This window comes from Cnephaeus nilssonii (genome assembly GCF_951640355.1).
Source record: "Cnephaeus nilssonii genome assembly, chromosome: 5".
Classification (NCBI taxonomy): domain Eukaryota; kingdom Metazoa; phylum Chordata; class Mammalia; order Chiroptera; family Vespertilionidae; genus Cnephaeus; species Cnephaeus nilssonii.
The window spans coordinates 10,109,942-10,128,412 of record NC_137076.1 but is presented as its reverse complement, the minus strand read 5'-3'; the positions used below and the strand labels follow the sequence as shown (position 1 = coordinate 10,128,412).

Here is an 18,471-nt window from a genome sequence, read left to right as displayed (position 1 = left end):
CACCAGGCCTCTAGTAGGGGATATAAAAGCCAAATAGCAAAATGGCAGATATAAACCTTTCCTTATCAGTAATAACATTAAATAGAAATGGATTAAACTCTCCAATTCAAAGGTAGAGATTGACAGAATGGATAAAAATGACCTAATTATATGCTGTCTATAGAGTATATAGATTTAGATATGAACAAAATCAACTCCATCTCTGTGTCCAGATTTCATTTCATTTTTTAAGTTTCATGCTGTGACCAACCTCACTATCCTTAGCAAGCATATCACAGCCTTCTAGTTGATGATTATATGTGTTCTTTAAAATGTAGCCATAAAATTTTGTTAGTAATGGCCACAATGGCATGACAACTGAGATAAGTAGCAAACTGGTGATAGTACTGATTTAAGAAATCACCTATCACAAGACCATCAGGAGGTATGGCACTACTGCATTCTCTGTCCCTTTGTCTTGTCAATCATCAGTACCTGAGTTATACCATAAAAGGCACTGTGACAGGGGTCTGGTAGTAAAGAATAATTTGCACAGACTGCTGGGCTGTCTGCTCTGCTCTAGCCCAATCTTCCCGTAAGTAAATAACCCTATAATAAATTGTTATTTCTATGGAGTTGCCTGCTTTGTTCTTTGGTCTGAAGAGAAATTCTCCTTATAGTAGCCATTACACCTTTACCCCACTATTGGACAAAGAAATTCACTTTAGATTAAAATTAAAGAGTGCCCTGCTGACGTGACTCAATGGTTGAGCATCATCACGCTATGAACCTGGAGGTCATGGTTCAGTTCCCGGTCAGGGCACATGCCCGGGATGTGGGCTCGATCCCCAGTGTGGGGCGTGCAGGAGGCAGCCTATCAATGATTCTCTCTCATCATTGATGTTTCTATCTCCCTCTCCCTTCCTCTCTGAAATCAATAATAAAAATATATTTAAAAAATTAAAGATAGTAACATAAAACTGACTGAATCAGATAGGAAATCAGGAGTCCATACACAAATAAATTCAAAACTTGATTCACATAGTTTCAAAGTAACCCTCTACAAAATAGTAATTACAAAGGGGAAAGGGTACCTGCTTCGTGCAGTCGTTAAGCAGGGACTCAGAGGTCCACCGGCCTGGGTCTAACTCCCAGCCCATCACTTACAGGCTGTGTGACCTCAGGCAGTTTCTGCTCTCTCTGTTTCTGTCCTCAGCTCTAAAGCAGGATAATAACTACCCTTTTCAGCCAAAGACCACGGGGAGCACACCTGTGGTTTCTTATTTGCTGCAGCAAGGTAGAATGCACAGCACAGGGTTCTGGAGTGTGTGTGTGCTAAGTGCCATTACTACTGAGTATTTATCATTGAGATAGGAAATTCATAACCATTACTAGTGCACTGTATTAGACTCCACATTACAGTATGAAGCAGGGTAATTGTCCCATTTTACAGCTGAGGAAACTGAGGCTCTGATAAGGTGGGACCGAAGTTTCCAGGATTACGTGGGGGTTGGAGCAGTGCCTCCTGACACTAGCATTGACCTCAAGCTTCTGCCCCACCCTAAATGACTTCTCTCATAGCTGTGTCAGGCATTTCATCTCTACCCCAATTTTCTGAGAGGAAGTGGGTGTCCCCACATAGTTCCTCATTCTTCTTCCTGAGTTTGGGAGGAATAGCCCCTGGAGGGCTGCCGAGGACAATACATGAGGTTATAAAAACCGTAGTCCAGGGAGGAGCTGGACAGAACAGAGAGGAGAAGAAGATGGCAGAGATTTGTGTCCCCAAGGAACCAGGTGGCCTTGATGAGGCTGAGCCCCCATTATGGGGTAATGGTGGGGAGGGCAGGGCTCCAGGGTCCTGGGGGAGTCCAGGTCTGGCCTCCAGCCTGCAAGGAGGGGAGCGGGTCTGGTCTCCATGAGGGCTTTGAAGCTCAGATGAATACATTCTGTCCTGTTCAGAGGAGAGGGAGATATTTCAAGGCCAGAGATCATCTGAGAAAGACCCTGGGCTGTCGAGGAGCTCAAGAAGTTTGCCAGGTACTGGGATGGGTGGTTCAGGAGCAAGCACCCGGGGACGGGGGCAGCTGGGAGGCACCTCCAGCATGGGTGGGTTGAGGCAGGGTCTGTCCCTAGCTCCCAGCTCTGCCCATTCTGTAACAGAGTGTCTAACCCGGGCCCCTCTGCATCTGATACTGATCCTCATCTCTTTGGGCCTCTTCATGCTCATGCTGATCACCCTGATTCAAGGTGAGTTCGGGGCTAGGGGCTGGGAGTCCTGAGCCCCTGGGGGTTTTCCCTCTGGGTTGGTCTTTGCCCTTTTCCACAGCCCTCAAAACCACTAGGGCTGGGATATTTGGACTCTCTGTCATCTCCTGTGTGACAGTGGGCTGGTCACTACCTCTCTCTGAGCCTTTTTCCTTATCTGTGAAATGCAGCTCATGTTCCTCCAGGCGGGTTTGTGGGGTGAGGGTTAGGTTCTCAGATCTTGAAGCCAAAGGTGGCACAGGATCAGACATACTGTCACACTCAGTTAAGGGGAATTCTCTGCTCTGTTGTAGTCTCCAGGATCCAACAATCCCTGCCAAGAGAGATGGACGATCAGGAGAGCCACGGCCCGGGTGAGGGGCTGGAAGCTGGGCTCTGGAATGGGAAGGACTCTGAGCTGCGTGACCTTGGACGAGCCACTGCTGTGGGGTGGAGGGCAGGCAGGAGTGGGGGAGGAGACAGGACCCCTGTGTGAGGTCCTGGGGGCCAGGATGTCGGGCAAGTCACTGCCGAAGGCTCACGTTTCTTGTTTGTATAATGGGCTGTTGCGGGTACCATGAGATGCAGAAATCATGGGGCCCTCTCTGCACCAAGCACACAGTAGGTGCTTAATAACTGAAGCACCTTCTTCTTCCAGTGGCTGTTTTGCAATCAGACCTGGAGGAGATCGTCCATCAGCTGACCAGGATGAATGCCACCCTGAGTAAGGTTCAGACATCAAGGTCAGGAGGGAATTGTGGGGTTATAGGTGGGGCTGAGGCTCACCTCCCATGGCTGCCATTCTGAAAATGGCAGGGCAGAATGGGATCTTTCTCGTGGGTTTCCTGGAGACTGAGCTGATAGCTGAACAAAGGGGCCTGGCCCTGGATTTCCCATATCTGATGCCTGTGTTGGGGGGCCTGGGAACCTAGCCGCCTGTCTCCCCAGCTGTTCCAACCTTGTCCCTGCTCCCCAGCTGGCCTGTGCCGTCACTGCCCCTGGAATTGGGACTTCTTCCAGGGAAGCTGCTATATCTTCTCCAAGATTCAGAGCACCTGGAAAGCTTCTGTCTCTGCCTGTGAGGACATGAGGGCCCAGCTGGTGGTCATTAACAATGCTGAGGAGCAGGTATGCCAGGCACGGTTCCTGTCTGGGGCTGGGCCAGGCGACTGGTCAGCAAAAAGCCTCTGCCATCCTCCTCTGCCCTCTGAGAGATGGAGGTTTGGGGGCGATGCAGTCAGGGAAGGCTTCCTGGAGGAGAAACCATGATGGACTTGGGAAGGTCATGTAAGAGGAACCCATGTATGTAAAGAAAGGAAACTCAGAGTAATTTCTCTCTTGACACATAAGTGAATTGAAACATAAGTTAATACATTTCCACACATTCACAGCATTAATGCACATGTGAACACATACAACTTAAGTAGGGGATGCAGTCTAGGACACAGAAAGACTTCCGTGGGAGGCAGGGGACCATGAGAATGTGGGCAGACATGGGATGGGTGGCCTTCACCAATCTTCCTCCTGATACCCCATCCCTCCCCCACCCCCAGAAATTCCTGAAATCTTGGGATATCAGAAAGGATAAAAGCACCTGGATCGGCCTCAGTGACGAACACAATGAAGGGTCCTGGAAGTGGGTGGACAACACCCCCTTAAATATCAGGTGACTTGCCGGCGACAACGGCCTGGGAGGGAGAGGGGAGGGAAGAGACCTGCACCTAAAGCCAGGGTTGCTCAGACTCCGGGGTTGGAAAGTATCACCCGAGAAAGTAGGCTGAGATGCAGAGTCCCGAGTCCACTGTGGTGGCATAGGGGGTTTGATTCTCTAAGTCTACGTATGGGCCGAGGAATCCGTATTTTTATTTTGCTAGCACTGATTGAGGGAGGTGGTGTATTTGAACCCACATTATGAAAACCCTGTCTCTGAATTCACCATCCTCTCTAGCTGGTCCTTAGAAATTTGCTACCAAAGGCCATGGACCAGCTGGTCCGAGGGCGGGTTGGGGAGTTGGCTCTGGGTGGAGGAGGGAACTCATAGCTTTGATGGTGTTCACAGCTTCTGGAAAAAGGGGGAACCTAACAATCAAGGAGAAGAGGACTGTGTGGAACTGTCCGGTAATGGTTGGAATGATAACAATTGTAATGGAGAACTCTTCTGGATCTGCGAGAAGCCCTCAGCTCTGTGCCCAGGCCTCTGAGGGCCACTGTCCCCCACTCTCACCCCTGCCCCCTGTTCAGTCTCCAGGATCAGGCCGTTTGGCCATGCCCTCTGCTAGCTCGTCTCTGGTCCCACCCACTTCTGTTTTTATTCCTCCTGAACTGAAGTCTTTGAGATCTTGAGATTCTGAGAATCCTTTCTCCCTCCAAAGGCTTAGTGCCCCGACTCAGCCCCCATGATATCCTCTTAATAAAGTCACACACTGCATTATGCCTGCCATTGAACTTACTGTGTCCTTTGCCAATGTTTTAGTTACTACAGTTCTATAATAGGGTTGATTTACACCACGGCATTGTCTTCTCTCGATGTTTCTTTCTACTACTGTGCATTTTATTGCCTAGATACAGTTCTGAGTCAGTTTGTAATTTTGGTTGGGAATATACATGTGTATGTATATTGTCTGTCTGTCTATTTACTTATTCATTCACGAACCAGTTATTTATTCAGGTACCTTTAAAATATCCTTCAGCAAAATTTTATGATTTTCTTCATATGCATTTTGAAAAAAACATTATTTCAGGTATGTGCATTCGTTTTCAATTGATTTTCAACAAATCACCACAAACTTACTGACATAAGATAATTCAAATTTATTATCTTATACTTCTGGAAGTCAGACCCAAAATGAGTCTCATAATGCTGAAATCAAGGTGTTGACAAGGCTGTGTTTCTTTCTGGAGGTTCGGGGGACAATTCGTTTTCTTGCCTTTTTCAGCTCCTAGAGGTGGCCTGCACTACTTGGCTGGTGGCCCCTTCCTCCACCTTTGAAGCCAACAGCGACATGGATCTTTCTTTCTTTGTACTGCTCAATACTGACCCTTTGCCTCCTCTTCCACATTTAAAGGACCCTTGCTATTACATTGGGGCCACTCGATAATTTCATATGACCTTACTATTTTAAGGTCAGTGGATTAGGAACCCTATTTCTATCTGCAACCTTCACTCTAATTTTTCCATGTAGCTAACACATCCACAGGTTCTGGGGATTAGGACATGGGCATCTTTAAAGGGACATTATTCTGCTCACCATATTGTGTTATTATTGTTGTGCTGAATGGGATACATCTCAATGACAGATGTGAGTTAGGGGACAAGAACCCAACACTCTCTGCTCTTGACCTAGAAAACTCTGAGGCCTGTTCCACATGATTGCCCCAGATGCCTTTAGCAGCCACCTGCTCAGTAATGCCTAATGGCGTCCTTGTCTTCCCTGTGTCACTTTCCCACTTCCCTCCTGGTGTTGTCTGAGGATGATACTGCTTGCATTGAAATCCTGTCTTCAGTATCCAGGGGAGCTGAAGTAAATTCAGGTTGTGTTTATGTGATTCATTCTGAATGGTGGGCTAGAACCATGCCTGATGAATGGATGGGCAGAGATTGGATGAACCATGTCATTTCCAGACTGGGACATCTATTTATCTATCTATCTATCTATCTATCTATCTATCTATCTATCTATCTATCTATCTATCTATCTCATCTATCTATCTATCTATCTATCTATCTATCTATCTATCTATCTATCTATCTATCTCATCTATCTATCTATCATCTATCTATCTATCTATCTATCTATCTATCTATCTATCTATCTATCTATCTATCATCTATCTATCGATCTATTATCTATCATCTATCTATCTATCTATCTATCTATCTATCTATCTATCTATCTACCTATCTATCATCTATTTTTATGGCTCTTTTTAGCTTATTGCATGAAGGAGTTACACTAGTCCAAGTTAAAAGCAGACCCCAAATGGTTACATTATACAAGGTGTGAGTTTTTAAACTTTTGACAAGGGACAGAAGGGAAATTCTACTCATTGCAAGGAAATCCTCACTTAAGCTTCAGTGAGCCAAAATTACTTAAAACCCAGGAACCTTCAGCTGGTGTCCTTAGCCAGTCCAATCTCTACGAGGAACAGGCATATGTTCTTACGCTGGTCACCCTGTAGCTGAATTACTGCTTCATATTCTATATGCTCAATTACAGTACCATTGAAGGCAATTTACTTCTTAAATGCCTTTTGATTGTAATCATCAGTGAGCCCTTGGACAATAGTAAGGGTCTTCCTGCGATTTCTCTGTTGAATTCTTGTATGAATATAATCCTCAGGGCTAGCTGGAAGTTCTGGAACAAAATCAGTAACTTGGGTGTATCGCCCTTACTTGCATCAGCAAAGGGGTTGAAAGAGTGGAGCTTCTGGATAGCAGACATATGACATGATTCCTTTTCCTTGGTAGAAACGGCTGGCAGAAGGCTGCAGCAGAGGGTGTGGGGGGGGGGGGGGGGGGAGAAAGGGGGAGGGGAAGGGGGAAGGAGCAGGCAGGCAGAAAGGGGGGCTCAAGGGGAAAGTTGCTGAGTTCTCAGCAGTGGCTCAGTGACTGGGGCCCAGATTGGGACATTTAAGAGTGACTAATCATTTCCTTGTACTCTCTTCTCCCTGACCTCCTCCTGAAGTTCTGGAACAACAGCAGTAACTTGGGTGCAAGATAGTGTGGCCACATACTAAACTTGACAAGCTCAGGGGAGGCCTGCATGGCAGCCTTACAAACTCAAAGACCTAAAGTAACCAATAGGATGGCTTTGTTACCGGCAGCCCAGAGACCCTAGAAAAGGTGTCATTGGACAGCCAACTGAGTCAGAGGGAGAGGGCTATTCCCTCCCGGTTCTTGTCTTCTTGAACAAATGAATTTAAACGATAGACTCTGATTGTGCTGTGATAATGCCAACTTACTAAAGCAAGCAATTTATTAAAGAAGGAAGGCAAGTGGATCTGTTTCATTTCATCCGGCTTGGAGTATAGATAGTTATCAGCTAATCTGAGGAGCAAGTGGATGGGGGTTCAAGGTTATATACCCTCCTGAATATAGGTACAAAATTCCCCTGTTGAATATCTTGGGATAGATTAATTCTCAAGTTTCCTTTTTACTTTAATGAGAAATGCCTTGAGATGGCTGGCTTCTTTGTTAAGGGAGTAAAAACAAACAAAAAACAACTGCCTTGTCCTCCCCTTCAACTTCCCCCAAAAATCCAAGAGGAAGGAACACTTCCAAGTTCTTTTTATGAGGCTAGCATGATCCTAATTCCAAAACCAGATAAAGACACTACAAAGAAAGAGAATTACAGGCCAAATATCCCTGATGAACATAAATGCTAAAATCCTCAACAAAAATATTAGCAAATTGAATCCAGCAATATGTTAAAAAGATCATACACCATGACCAAGTGGGATTTATTTCGGGGATGCAAGGCTGGTACAATATTCATAAATCAATAAATGTGATACATCACATAAACAAATTAAAAGACAAAAATCACATGATCATATCAATAAACACAGAAAGAACATTAGACAAAATCCAACACCCATTAAAAATTTTTTTGTTTTGTTTTTTCTTTACACATGTCCCCTCCCCCCCCATTGACCTCCTCCAGCCAGCCCCCGCACCGCCTCCTCCACCCCCCCGCCCCCCGCTGGCCTTCAGCACCCTATTGTTTGTGTCCATGGGCTATGCATATATGCATACAAGGTCTTCGGTTGATTACCTCCCATCAACCCATCCTCCCCTGCCTTCTCTCCAAGATTCTGCACTCTGTTCCATGCTTCCATGTCTCTGGACCCACTCCGTTCATCAGTTTATTTTATTACTTAGATTTCACATACGAGTGTGATCATGTGATACTTGTCTTTCTCTGACTGACTTATTTCACTTATCATGATACTTTCCAGGTCCCTCCATGCTGTCTTAAAGGGCAAAAGATTCTTTTTTTTTTATTGCTGCATAGTATTCCATGGTATAAATGTACCACAGCTTTTTTATTCACTCATCTACGGATGGGCACTTGAGCTGTTTCCAGATCTTATCAATTGTAAATTGTGCTGCTATGAACATAGGGGTGCATACATTCTTTCTGGCTGGTGTTTTGGGTTTCTTAGGATATATTCCTAGAAGTGGGATCACTGGGTCTAATGTAAGGTGACCAGACATCCCGCTTTTGGCGGGACAGTCCCGATTTTTAACAATTTGTCCCGCGTCCCGCGGCGTTTTAAAAAAGTCCCGATTTTTGGAAAGAATGCACGACAAGCTAGAGAACGGCGGGAGAACGGGAAGGGAATATATGGTTTTTGGCGGCCATGTGGCTATTTAGCCAGGATATGAGTTTTATATTATTTTTGTTAATTTTATAATGTTAAACTTTAATAATCCTACCTAATAATAGACAAATATGCAAATTGACCATACCACCGACACACCCACAAGCCACGCCCACCATCCAATCAGAGCGAGCATGCAAATTAACCCAAACCAAGATGGCTACAGCCACAGAGAGCAAGGTTTCCTAGGTAACAGAGGAAGCCAAGCTTTCTGCCTGTCCTTGCCAGGCCTAAGCCTCCACTCAAGCTACAAAGTTTCAATTATAGAAGGTAAACAAATTCAAACAAATGGCGGCAGAATGGAGCTCGAGAGAGCAGGCCAGGATTGCCACCGGCAACAGGGGAAGCAAAGCTTTCCGCACACCCTGGCGGGGCCCACCTGCTTAAGGCAACAAAGTTTCAATTATAACCCCAACACAAATGGCTGCGGGCCTCGGAGGGAGCCCCAGGCTTGGCTCTGCTCCAGGCTGCAAAGTTTCAATTGTAGACGGAAAATAAATTCCAGATACCAGGGCCTCTGCTTGGGTTGCCAGGGGGCGTGGCCGGCCTGCAAACCACCACAGGCCCCTCGCTCAGGCCGCCCCACGCCCCAAGGGAACCCCCACCTGATCAGGGACACCCTTCAGGGCAAACCAGCTGGCCTCCACCCCTGTACCAGGCCTCTATCCTATCTAATAAAAGAGTAATATGCAGATTGATCATCATTGCAACACACAATATAGCTGCCCCCATGTGTTCAAAGATCCTGCCCCCATGTGGACACAAGATGGCCACCACAAGATGGCCAGCAGGAGAGGGCAGTTGGGAGGCACCCGGCCTGCAAGGGAGGGCAGTTGAGAAGGATCAGGCCTGCAAGGGAGGGCAGTTGGAGGTGATCAACCCTGCAGGAGAGGGCAGTTAGGGGTGACCAGGCCGGCAGAGGAGGGAAGTTGGGGGCAAACAGGCTGGCAGCAGAGTGGTTAGGGGCAATCAGGAAGGCAGGCAGGCAAGCAGTTGGGAGCCAGCAGTCCTGGATTGTGAGAGGGATGTCCGACTGCCCGTTTAGGCCCGACATCCCTGGAGGGGTCCCATATTGGAGAGGGTACAGGCTGGACTGAGGGACAAGCCCCCACCGTGCACGAATTTCGTGCACCGGGCCTCTAGTAACAAATAATTGTTGAGAACTGATTATCGAGAACTGCTTATCAAAGTTTGCATTGTTGATCAGTTGTTAGAATTCGACCACCATTGTTTGGACTTAATGAACAATGGCATCTTTTGGGATTGGCAACGACGAAAACATTTTGTAACTGTCTCTCAGACGGTACACATCGTACTGTGTGCTAGTAAGCTAGTTAAACAAGTGATGTCATTACAAATCAGCTATTCAGATAATTTAGGTAAGTAATTTATTTATTTATTTCATAAATACATAAATTTTCTTGAATTTAGCAGACAGTACTTGTATTATTTATATTTTATAGTGGTGGCAAAAGGTCTAGCGCTGGCCTTGAAAGTGACACTTACGACTTATGTTACGGCAAATTCAGAGGAAAAATAATACAAGTTAGTATTGTTATTATTTAGAAAGAAATATAGGATTAAAATAATTTTTAAAATATACTTTATAACAATCAAATTAATTTAATTTATAAACTAACAATAAAATATGTTCATGTAATTATGTACCTACTTACTGTGTTTTTAAGCAATCTATAATAATAAAAGGGTAATATGCTAATTAGACCAGACGTCCTTCCAGACGAAGCCAGGACTGTGAGGGAAGCCAGTGCCAGCAGCCAGGGGAAGGAAGGCCTACTCTTGCACAAATTTTGTGCACTGGGCCTCTAGTATGTATATAATAATTTATAATATAATTTTAAATTATGTTTTTTAGATTTTTAACATAATGAGTAAGAAAAGAGGATGCAAATTAAACAATGATCGAAGAAGTGAATTTCCTTTTATTAAAAAAACCAAAAGCGATTACAATATAGACCAAATTTTTTTTTAAAAATATATTTTATTGATTTTTTACAGAGAGGAAGGGAGAGGGATAGAGAGTTAGAAACATCGATGAGAGAGAAACATCGATCAGCTGCCTCCTGCACACCCCCCACCGGGGATGTGCCCGCAACCAAGGTACATGCCCTTGACCGGAATCGAACCTGGGACCTTTCAGCCCGCAGGCCGATGCTCTATCCACTGAGCCAAACCGGTTAGGGCTAGACCAAATTTTTAATCAAGAACCGCCCCCGCCCCCCCCAGGCCGAAACCAGTTTGGCTCAGTGGATAGAGCGTCGGCCTGCGGACTCAAGGGTTCCAGGTTCGATTTCGGTCAAGGGCATGTACCTTGGTTGCGGGCACATCCCCAGTAGGGGGTGTGCAAGAGGCAGCTGATCGATGTTTCTCTCTCATCGATGTTTCTAACTCTCTATCTCTCTCTCTTCCTCTCTGTAAAAAATCAATAAAATATATTTAAAAAAAAAAAAAAGAACCCTCCCCCTCCCGCCCCCGGTCAATGGTGTCCTGCTTTACCAATGTTAAAATCTGGTCACCTTAGTCTAATGGCAGTTCCATATTTCATTTTTTTGAGGAAACTCCAAAAATTATTTCAATAGTGGCGGCACCAGTCTTCATTCCCACCAGCAGTGTACTAGGGGTCCCTTTTCTCCACATCCTTGCCAGCACTTGTCACAAAAGAAGGTGGTGGCTCCTTTTTAGATATTGATACCAGGGACCATGCTTACCATAACCACTACCTTGTAGTTACAGAAAGCCCTAGACGTAATGATAGTGTAATCATTTTGAATTGTATGCATTATTATATGAAGGAGTTAGACATCTTGCTCTCTTCTGTGTCTAGGTATCCTGTGCCACTCTTGCTGTGAAATTGAAGTGGATGTAGAAAAAAAAACATTTACTATATAAAACTTTACAACGCTAGTGACAACAATTCAATTTGGTTATGCACAGTGTAATATTTCTCCAAAGTTCCCCACAGAAAAGGCTTTCTTCCTCATTAGGAGTTGGCTTCAGCCTAACCATCTGGGCCTGTTCTATTAAATTGCTGCCAGGATGTTACATCCAGTTACCTCCAATTTTTTTTTATGAAAGTGTAACGTTTATGTATGTATGTATGTATGTATGTATTTATTTATTTTTGGTTAATCATCACCCGAAGATATTTTTCCATTGATTTTTAGGGAGAGTGGAAGAGAGGGAAAGACAGAGAGAAACATCCATGTGAGAGAAACACATTGATTGGTCGCCTCCTGCAGGAGCCCTGACCAGGGCCCAGGCCATAGAGGAGCCTGTAATCCAGGTCCGTGCCCTTGGCTGGAATTGAACCCAGGACCCTTTGGTCCGCAGGCCGATGCTCTATCCAGTGAGCCAAACCAGCTAGGGCTTACCTCCAATTTCTAGAATGTATTCTCTACTAATGTTACTGAAACCGATTTCTACTTCCTACAGGTGTTTTTTTTTTTTTTCCAATGACAATTAAATTTTTTCTTCCAGGGGTTGAGTCTCTTAAGAAAGTGATTGCAGTTAACCATTTTGTATACAACTATTTTAACATAATTACTTCCTGAGCATGTAGACCTTTCATTGATTTTGCTCCTCACCATTGTGTCTCCCCTCCCAACTTCACCCCAATAAAGCAGCACTGTTACACTGTGCATTTATGCCAATCTTACACCCCAGATGGGGCAGGAGGGTGGACCCTAGGCTTTAATTTTATTTTAAGGTCAAGGGAGTTTGGCTCCTTTTTTTTTATTGGCATTGGCTTTTTTAGAAGATTGTGACAAAAACAAACTTCTTGTGTTGATTAGCAAGGAAGACACGCAGATTAATATTAGAATATACTGGCAGAACTATATGGGAACTGTATGCCATTCTGTGCTTTCCAGTAAATAAGATTAGCTGATCATGAGGACCATGTCTTTACTAACTTGCTAAGCAGTAGTATAAAAAAATTTTATCACTAAATTTATTAGCAATTTATTTCAGATAAAGGTCGTACTGGTTTCAGTAAGTCAAATAAAACCATGCACCTTAATTTTTATTTTAGGAGCCATTTCCACTATTTGGCATTAATAATATACCATAAACTTTATTTCAGAGTGGCATCAATCTCTTTGCCATCTTGTGCTTGAAGTTCTGTGACTTTGTGATGTAGTGTTCTGACTTTATATGTTCCTCTTACTGGTGGTGTTTCTTTCACCATGATTTCAGAGGATCCTGTGAATAACCAGAATGAGAACTGTTCAGGTTATTCAGACATACACAGTGAAGCAGAATGCTGTCCTTAAAACAAAACATACACAACTCCAATTGGCCAGTGGGAAATGATTAGAAATTGAAGTATGGTAGCAATCATACTTAGGTAAAAACTGCTGTTTGAATTTTAACCCTGGTATTCTGGCTTCTGTACACACTTGCTTGCTTGGACAATAGGGTGGTTACCTCAGCTTCCAGACTGAGACCTGGAGACTCACAGAGGTAATTTTCCTGTGCCTGTGGACCAGGACTACAGGAGATTGATTCCCACTGACTCAGTAGCTCCAGGAGTAGAAACTGTAGATAACCTTTAGAGATGACTGACTTCGCTTGGGTCTGCTTCTGTAAAAACCTGCTTTCCCAAGATAGGGCCACATTCCAATAATGTCCAGCAGGGGCTGGGAACCCCCCTGCAGGCTGTTCCCCGACTTTAGAATTTAGAATTTAGAACAAAGGAAAATTTTTGTGGTTTGGACCTTTAAAAGGACTGCCTACACCTGGGACGGCGCGGTCGTGAGGGTGGCCACCTGCGTGTGGTGCCCTCGCGGCCGTCCTGGCCAGTTCAATAAATCCTTGCCTGCTTTTTTAATCAATCAGCAGCCTCCGGTGGTCTTATTTTTGACTCCAGGGTTCGACCCCACAACAATAAAGGCTGTCAAAAGTTGCCATTTTTAGCTATATTTGCAAATACTATGAGATTTAAGCATACTAGAAAACAGCAGTTGACTAAGTTTTGTATTCTTGTCCTCAAAAAATTTTTTTTGGCCCTGACCGGTGTGGCTCAGTGGATAGAGCGTCGGCCTGCGGACAGAAGGGTCCCGGGTTCGATTCCGGTTAAGGGCATGTACCTTGGTTGCGGGCGCATCCCCAATGGGGGGTGCGCAGGAGGCAGCTGATCGATGTTTCTCTCTCATCGATGTTTCTGACTCTCCCTCTCCCTTCCTCTCTGTAAAAAATCAATAAAATATATATATTAAAAATTTTTTTTTGATTCTTTGTGGCTTGATGCAGTGATGTTTTCATTCCTCCTATATTTGTAAATGAAACACTTTTTTAAAAAATGTTTCTAAACATAAACTCTACTGGGTTTGAAATCAAGTGGTTGGATCACTTTTGTCTTTTAAGCACATTCTTGATTCAAAGTTTCATTGAAGAAGCTCTCAATCAATGGACCAGCTTGATTTTGTAATTAGTACACAGTATCTACTGTTTTGGTGTTGTTTTGAGGATCAAGTCTCAAAGTGGATTTTCTTGAACAGTATCCCAGTAGATTTGACGATATGTGTTGGTTTGAGGTCTAATTTTTTTCTAATACATTTAAGATTTCTATCTAATGTTGAAAAACTACACAAATTTGTATGAAACAAATCTAGAAAAATGAAAACTGTAGATTAAATAGTAATTTAAATTAATCTATACCAGTGGTTGGCAAACTCACTAGTCAACAGAGCCAAATATCAACTATACAAAGATTGAAATTTCTTTTGAGAGCCAAAAATTTTAAACTTAAACTTCTTCTAATGCCACTTCTTCAAAATAGACTTGCCCAGGCCATGGTATTTTGTGGAAGAGCCACACTCAAGGGGCCAAAGAGCCACATGTGGCTCGCGAGCCGCAGCTTGCTGACCACGGATCTATACTAATAAAAGGGTAATATGCAAATTGGTCAGGACACCCTCACAGTAACGACCGAACAGCAGGCTGCATGAGGTGACAAGGCTGGGAGGGGGGTTAGTGAGGGACGTCCAAACGACTGAACAGCAGGCTGCATGGGGCAACCAGGCCAGTGGGGGGGCCGTGATGGGCGACCAGGCCAGCAGGGGGGCAGTTGGGGGCAACCAGCCAGTGTGGGGGGGCAGTTAAGGGCGACCAGGCAGGCAGAGGGGGCCAGTTGGGGGCAACCAGGCTGGCAGGGCGGCAGGAAGAGGCAACCAGGCTGGTGGGGGGTGGTGCAGTTGGGGGCAACCAGGCCAGCAGGGGGGGAAGTTGGGGATGATTAGGCTGGCAGGGGGGGCAGTGAGGGGCGACTAGGCCAGCGGGGGGGGGGGGGGCGTTGGGGCAACCAGGCTGGCAGGGGGGGCAGTAAGGGGTGACCAGGCTGGCAGGCAGGTGAGCGATTAGGAGCTAGCAGTCCAGGATTGTGAGTCAGACATCCACCGAGGGGTCCTGGATTGGGGAGGGTGCAGGCAGGGCTGAGGGGATGTCCCCCCTTCCGTGCACGAATTTTGTGCACTGGGCCTCTAGTCCTATTATATTATGATAGAGGAGGATACACTTTTGGTGCCATAATTTCTCTCTTCATGGTGGTGTTGGACTTAAATAATGTGAAATGTATCTCTGTACCATAATTTAAGCTTCAATAAAAGTTTGTTTAATTGATTAGAAAAAAGAAAGAAAAATTGCTCAGAGGAGCCTGCCTAGAGTTTGGTGAAGGAGAGAATCTGTTAATATGACCATCCCAATCTCTAAATATTCCTTTGACCTAAATTAAAAAAAAAAAGTTTCTGGCCTTTTAAAAAAAGTCTAACTGTGCTGTTGCTAAAGAATATGGTCTGTATGATACCACTTCTTTGAAATGTATTGAGACCACTTTATAGGCTAGCATGAGGTCACACCCCCCTGCCCCCAAACTCAAGCAAAAGTTTATTTAGAAAGTCACAGAGAAGCCCAGCTGGTATGGCTCACTGTTTGAGCATTGACCCATGCATGGTTCGATTCCTGTCGGCACATGCCTAGGTTGGGTTGTGGGCTGGACCCCCAGTAGGGGGCATGCAGGAGGCAACCGAACAATGATTCTCTCTCATCATTGATGTTTCTATTCTCTCTCCCTCTCCCTTCCTCCCTGAAATCAATCAATCAATATATATATATATATATATATATATATATATATATATATATATATATATATATGTATATATATTTTTAAAAAGTCACAGAGGTAGAAGTGAGCCAGCTGGGTTGCATGGGCTTAGGAAACAAGTTACAGAGGCCAAAGAAAAAGAAAAAGTTTAGGAGAAAGAAAGCTTTTAGGGAAGAAAGGGGGAGGAAAGGCGCAAACATGCTGGAGAGAGAGTGCCGCATTTTTAAATTATCTTCTTCATATCTAACAATACTTTTTGTCTTAACTTTTTAAAATCTAAATATCACTATAATAACTTTTCTGTGGTTAATATCAGAAATATATCCAACTTTCTACTTTCAAGATTTGTATATCCTTATGTTTTAGCACATAGCCAGATTAAGAAATTTAGTTGGACAGTATTTTTCTTTTATTTGGAAAGTTCAGTCCATGTGTATATGTAGTGATTACTGATAGACTTTGATTTATTGCTAACATTTTATTATGTACTTTTTATTTGTCTGAATTGTTTTGTTTCTGGGTTGTTGGGTTTTTTGTTTGTGAATTTGTTTCCTTCTCCCCTTTCCCTACTTTCTTCCTACTTGTTGTGAGTCTTATCAAGGACCATTTCTCTACCAAAACAACTCATTATAGTTATTATGTAATTATATAGTTATATAACTTCGATTGTAAGAATGCCCTTGTAATCCTGGAAAAATTGTTTGGTTCAAGGTATTTTCTGTAGTGCAGTGATAGATTTTTTTATGTAGTTTATTTGGTATTATCTGGGTTACCTAAGATTGATTAAACGAATTGTGAACAGTTTCATGTTTTTCAATATTTTGAAATAGTTCAGACAGTTCTCCAAGAGAAATAGAGACGAGGAAACATATTTTATTCAGTACTATTGCCAACAGGGGAGAGAAGCTTCAGTAAAATCAAACTCAACTCCCAAAACAACAAAGACAGACGGGGATTTATAGCAAACGAGCAGATTAAGAGGGTCACTGGATGGAAAACTAACAAAAGTACCAAGTTTGGGGGGATTTTTTGCTAAATAAAGGCAGGCTAAGGAATTAGACATCAAGAGTAGGGGATTAGGAATTGGATCAGATAATAAGAATGGGGATTCTCCCTAGGCTCATTTAGCAGGATTCTTGCTAAAACTGCGCTCCACGGGCCGAGGACAGGGCCCAGGAGCCAGGAAGAGTAGAAAAGAGGGCTCCGAGGAACCTGCCTGAAGTTTGGTCAAGGGCAGAGTCTTTGTCACAGCAATAGAAACAGGAGAGGTTATTTTTAGAAAACCAAGTATGACACTCTATCATACTGATCTGCCCCAAAGTCATGTACTTCTCCAAGTTCCAGCAGCAGAATTAGCTGAAACTAACTCTGGCCACATATTGAATGGGAGATTTTGTCTGCATTCTATTCAGTGATAATTCTGAAGCCCTTAGAGCAGGCTAGGGGAGTGGGCACAGCCACCACCATTCATGGAGTGCCCACTATTACTCCAGACGTTACTACCTCTTCTCCTTCTTCTGACAACCCTGCAAGAGGCTCTTCCGGGCTCCCTTTGCTGCAGAGGAGGAAAGTGAGGCTTAGCCGAGGCTGTCTCCTTCTCCCTCCCCAAGGATCAGGAACCCTCAGACTCCAACGAAGGGCTGCTTTAGGGTAGTCAGGGTAAGATCTCGGTACAGACCTCTCCAGGCTAGGCGAGCCGCCACCCCTTCGTGGGAACCAACGCTGCCCGTCAGTCCCTCCGTCGGCTGGCACCGCCCCTTCCCTTCCGCCCCCACCCTCGGGCCTGCGCTTGGCGCACTCCGATGCCGCGCCGCTGCCCAGCTGCCTTGTGGGAAATGTAGTTCGGCGTCCCGGGGAGGCGGCGGCGGGCGGGACGGTGTTCGGCTTAGGCAGCTCCCACTCGAGCTGGGTGAGGGTGAGTGCGGGGCAGCGGCTGGACGCGCTGAGTCTGGCCGGGCGGCGGGCGCTGGGCGGAGGCCCGGATGGGACGAGCCCTGGACGTCGCGCGAAGCGAGGTCGGCGCGGATGGGCTGGGGCCGCTTCTTGCGGGCCCTTGCGCAGCGCCGGGCCGCTTGTTCCAGGTGCGCCCCATCTCGCCCCGGGAGCCGGGCCGGGCTGGGGGTGGGGGGCACCCAGCCGAGGGTCCCCGCACGCGGTCCTTCCCCACCTGTCTCAGGAGCGGCGAGGGCGGGCGTGGCACGGCGGCCACGGTCCGAGGGCCAGTGCGGGTCCCTGGCGGCGTTCCTCCCGCCGCGGGCTTCCCCCGGGACCCGCTCGGCAGTTGGGGGGATGCTGGCCCTCTTGCGGGGGCTCCAGGCTCCAGCATTTGCCCTTTGTGTAAACCGCACCTCGGTGCGCGCCCACTGAGTTCCGATTCGAGGCGTGCGGCGTGGTCTCTCTTGGACCCATTTCTTCCTAAGAATGGGCGGTCAACCCTGTGCAGGCTCTTTACCTCAGAGAATCCTTTTCTCTTTCTTTTTCATTTAAGCATTTAAAAAAAAAAATCTTACAAAGAAAAAAAATGTTCACAACCAGAAAACTCAGAGGAGCGAAAGGGAAAAATTATTTGCAAACTGTCAAAATCTGCATGTCGACGTATATATGTGTTTGAACATCGAAACTCTTTGTTCTTAAAGCTATGGCTATTAATATCCTTTTCTCCATGAGTTGTGAAATACATTTGGTATGGGATTTAAAATGTACAAATCTTAAGCTCCATGGTTTTTATATTTTTTTGTCCA

The 18,471-nt window shown here is 45.2% G+C and overlaps 1 protein-coding gene, 1 long non-coding RNA gene and 1 pseudogene across 6 annotated transcripts in view; 2 read left to right on the top strand and 1 right to left on the bottom strand.

The window, feature by feature from the left end:
- The first annotated feature begins 1,651 nt into the window (after window positions 1-1,651).
- LOC307099770 (CD209 antigen-like protein C) lies at window positions 1,652-4,656 on the top strand. 2 transcript variants are annotated; one of them, XM_079771691.1, is made up of 8 exons: window positions 1,652-1,773; window positions 1,939-2,016; window positions 2,140-2,226; window positions 2,538-2,597; window positions 2,882-2,947; window positions 3,200-3,351; window positions 3,777-3,889; window positions 4,283-4,656. In XM_079771691.1, the coding sequence occupies exons 1-8, from the start codon at window positions 1,743-1,745 to the stop codon at window positions 4,422-4,424; spliced, it is 729 nt and encodes a 242-aa protein (XP_079627817.1). In that variant the 5' UTR covers window positions 1,652-1,742; the 3' UTR covers window positions 4,425-4,656. The 2 variants fall into 2 exon arrangements, with proteins under 2 accessions (XP_079627817.1, XP_079627816.1); XM_079771690.1 differs by having other exon boundaries at window positions 1,681-1,806.
- A 1,657-nt stretch (window positions 4,657-6,313) lies between these two features.
- Window positions 6,314-6,665, bottom strand: LOC307100075 (eukaryotic translation initiation factor 1-like; annotated as a pseudogene). Its single transcript has one exon. The product of its transcript is annotated as a eukaryotic translation initiation factor 1-like (transcript).
- Window positions 6,666-17,560: 10,895 nt separating this feature from the next.
- Window positions 17,561-18,471, top strand: part of LOC307099725 — a 33,565-nt gene continuing 32,654 nt past the window's right edge. Inside the window, exon 1 of one of the 3 annotated variants that reach the window (XR_013813546.1) lies at window positions 17,561-17,645. This is a non-coding gene — a long non-coding RNA (uncharacterized lncRNA). Of the gene's footprint in view, window positions 17,812-18,471 lie in introns of all 3 variants that reach the window. The other 2 variants (XR_013813547.1, XR_013813548.1) reach the window with 2 other exon arrangements.

Bases quoted from the DNA above. Each gene is read 5' to 3' on its own strand.
- LOC307099770 (XM_079771690.1), top strand. From the start codon at position 1,743: ATGGCAGAGATTTGTGTCCCCAAGGAACCAGGTGGCCTTGATGAGGCT. The intron at 3,352-3,776 runs GTATGCCAGGCA...CCCCACCCCCAG, and splicing joins TTAACAATGCTGAGGAGCAG to AAATTCCTGAAATCTTGGGA. The intron at 3,890-4,282 runs GTGACTTGCCGG...TGGTGTTCACAG, and splicing joins AACACCCCCTTAAATATCAG to CTTCTGGAAAAAGGGGGAAC.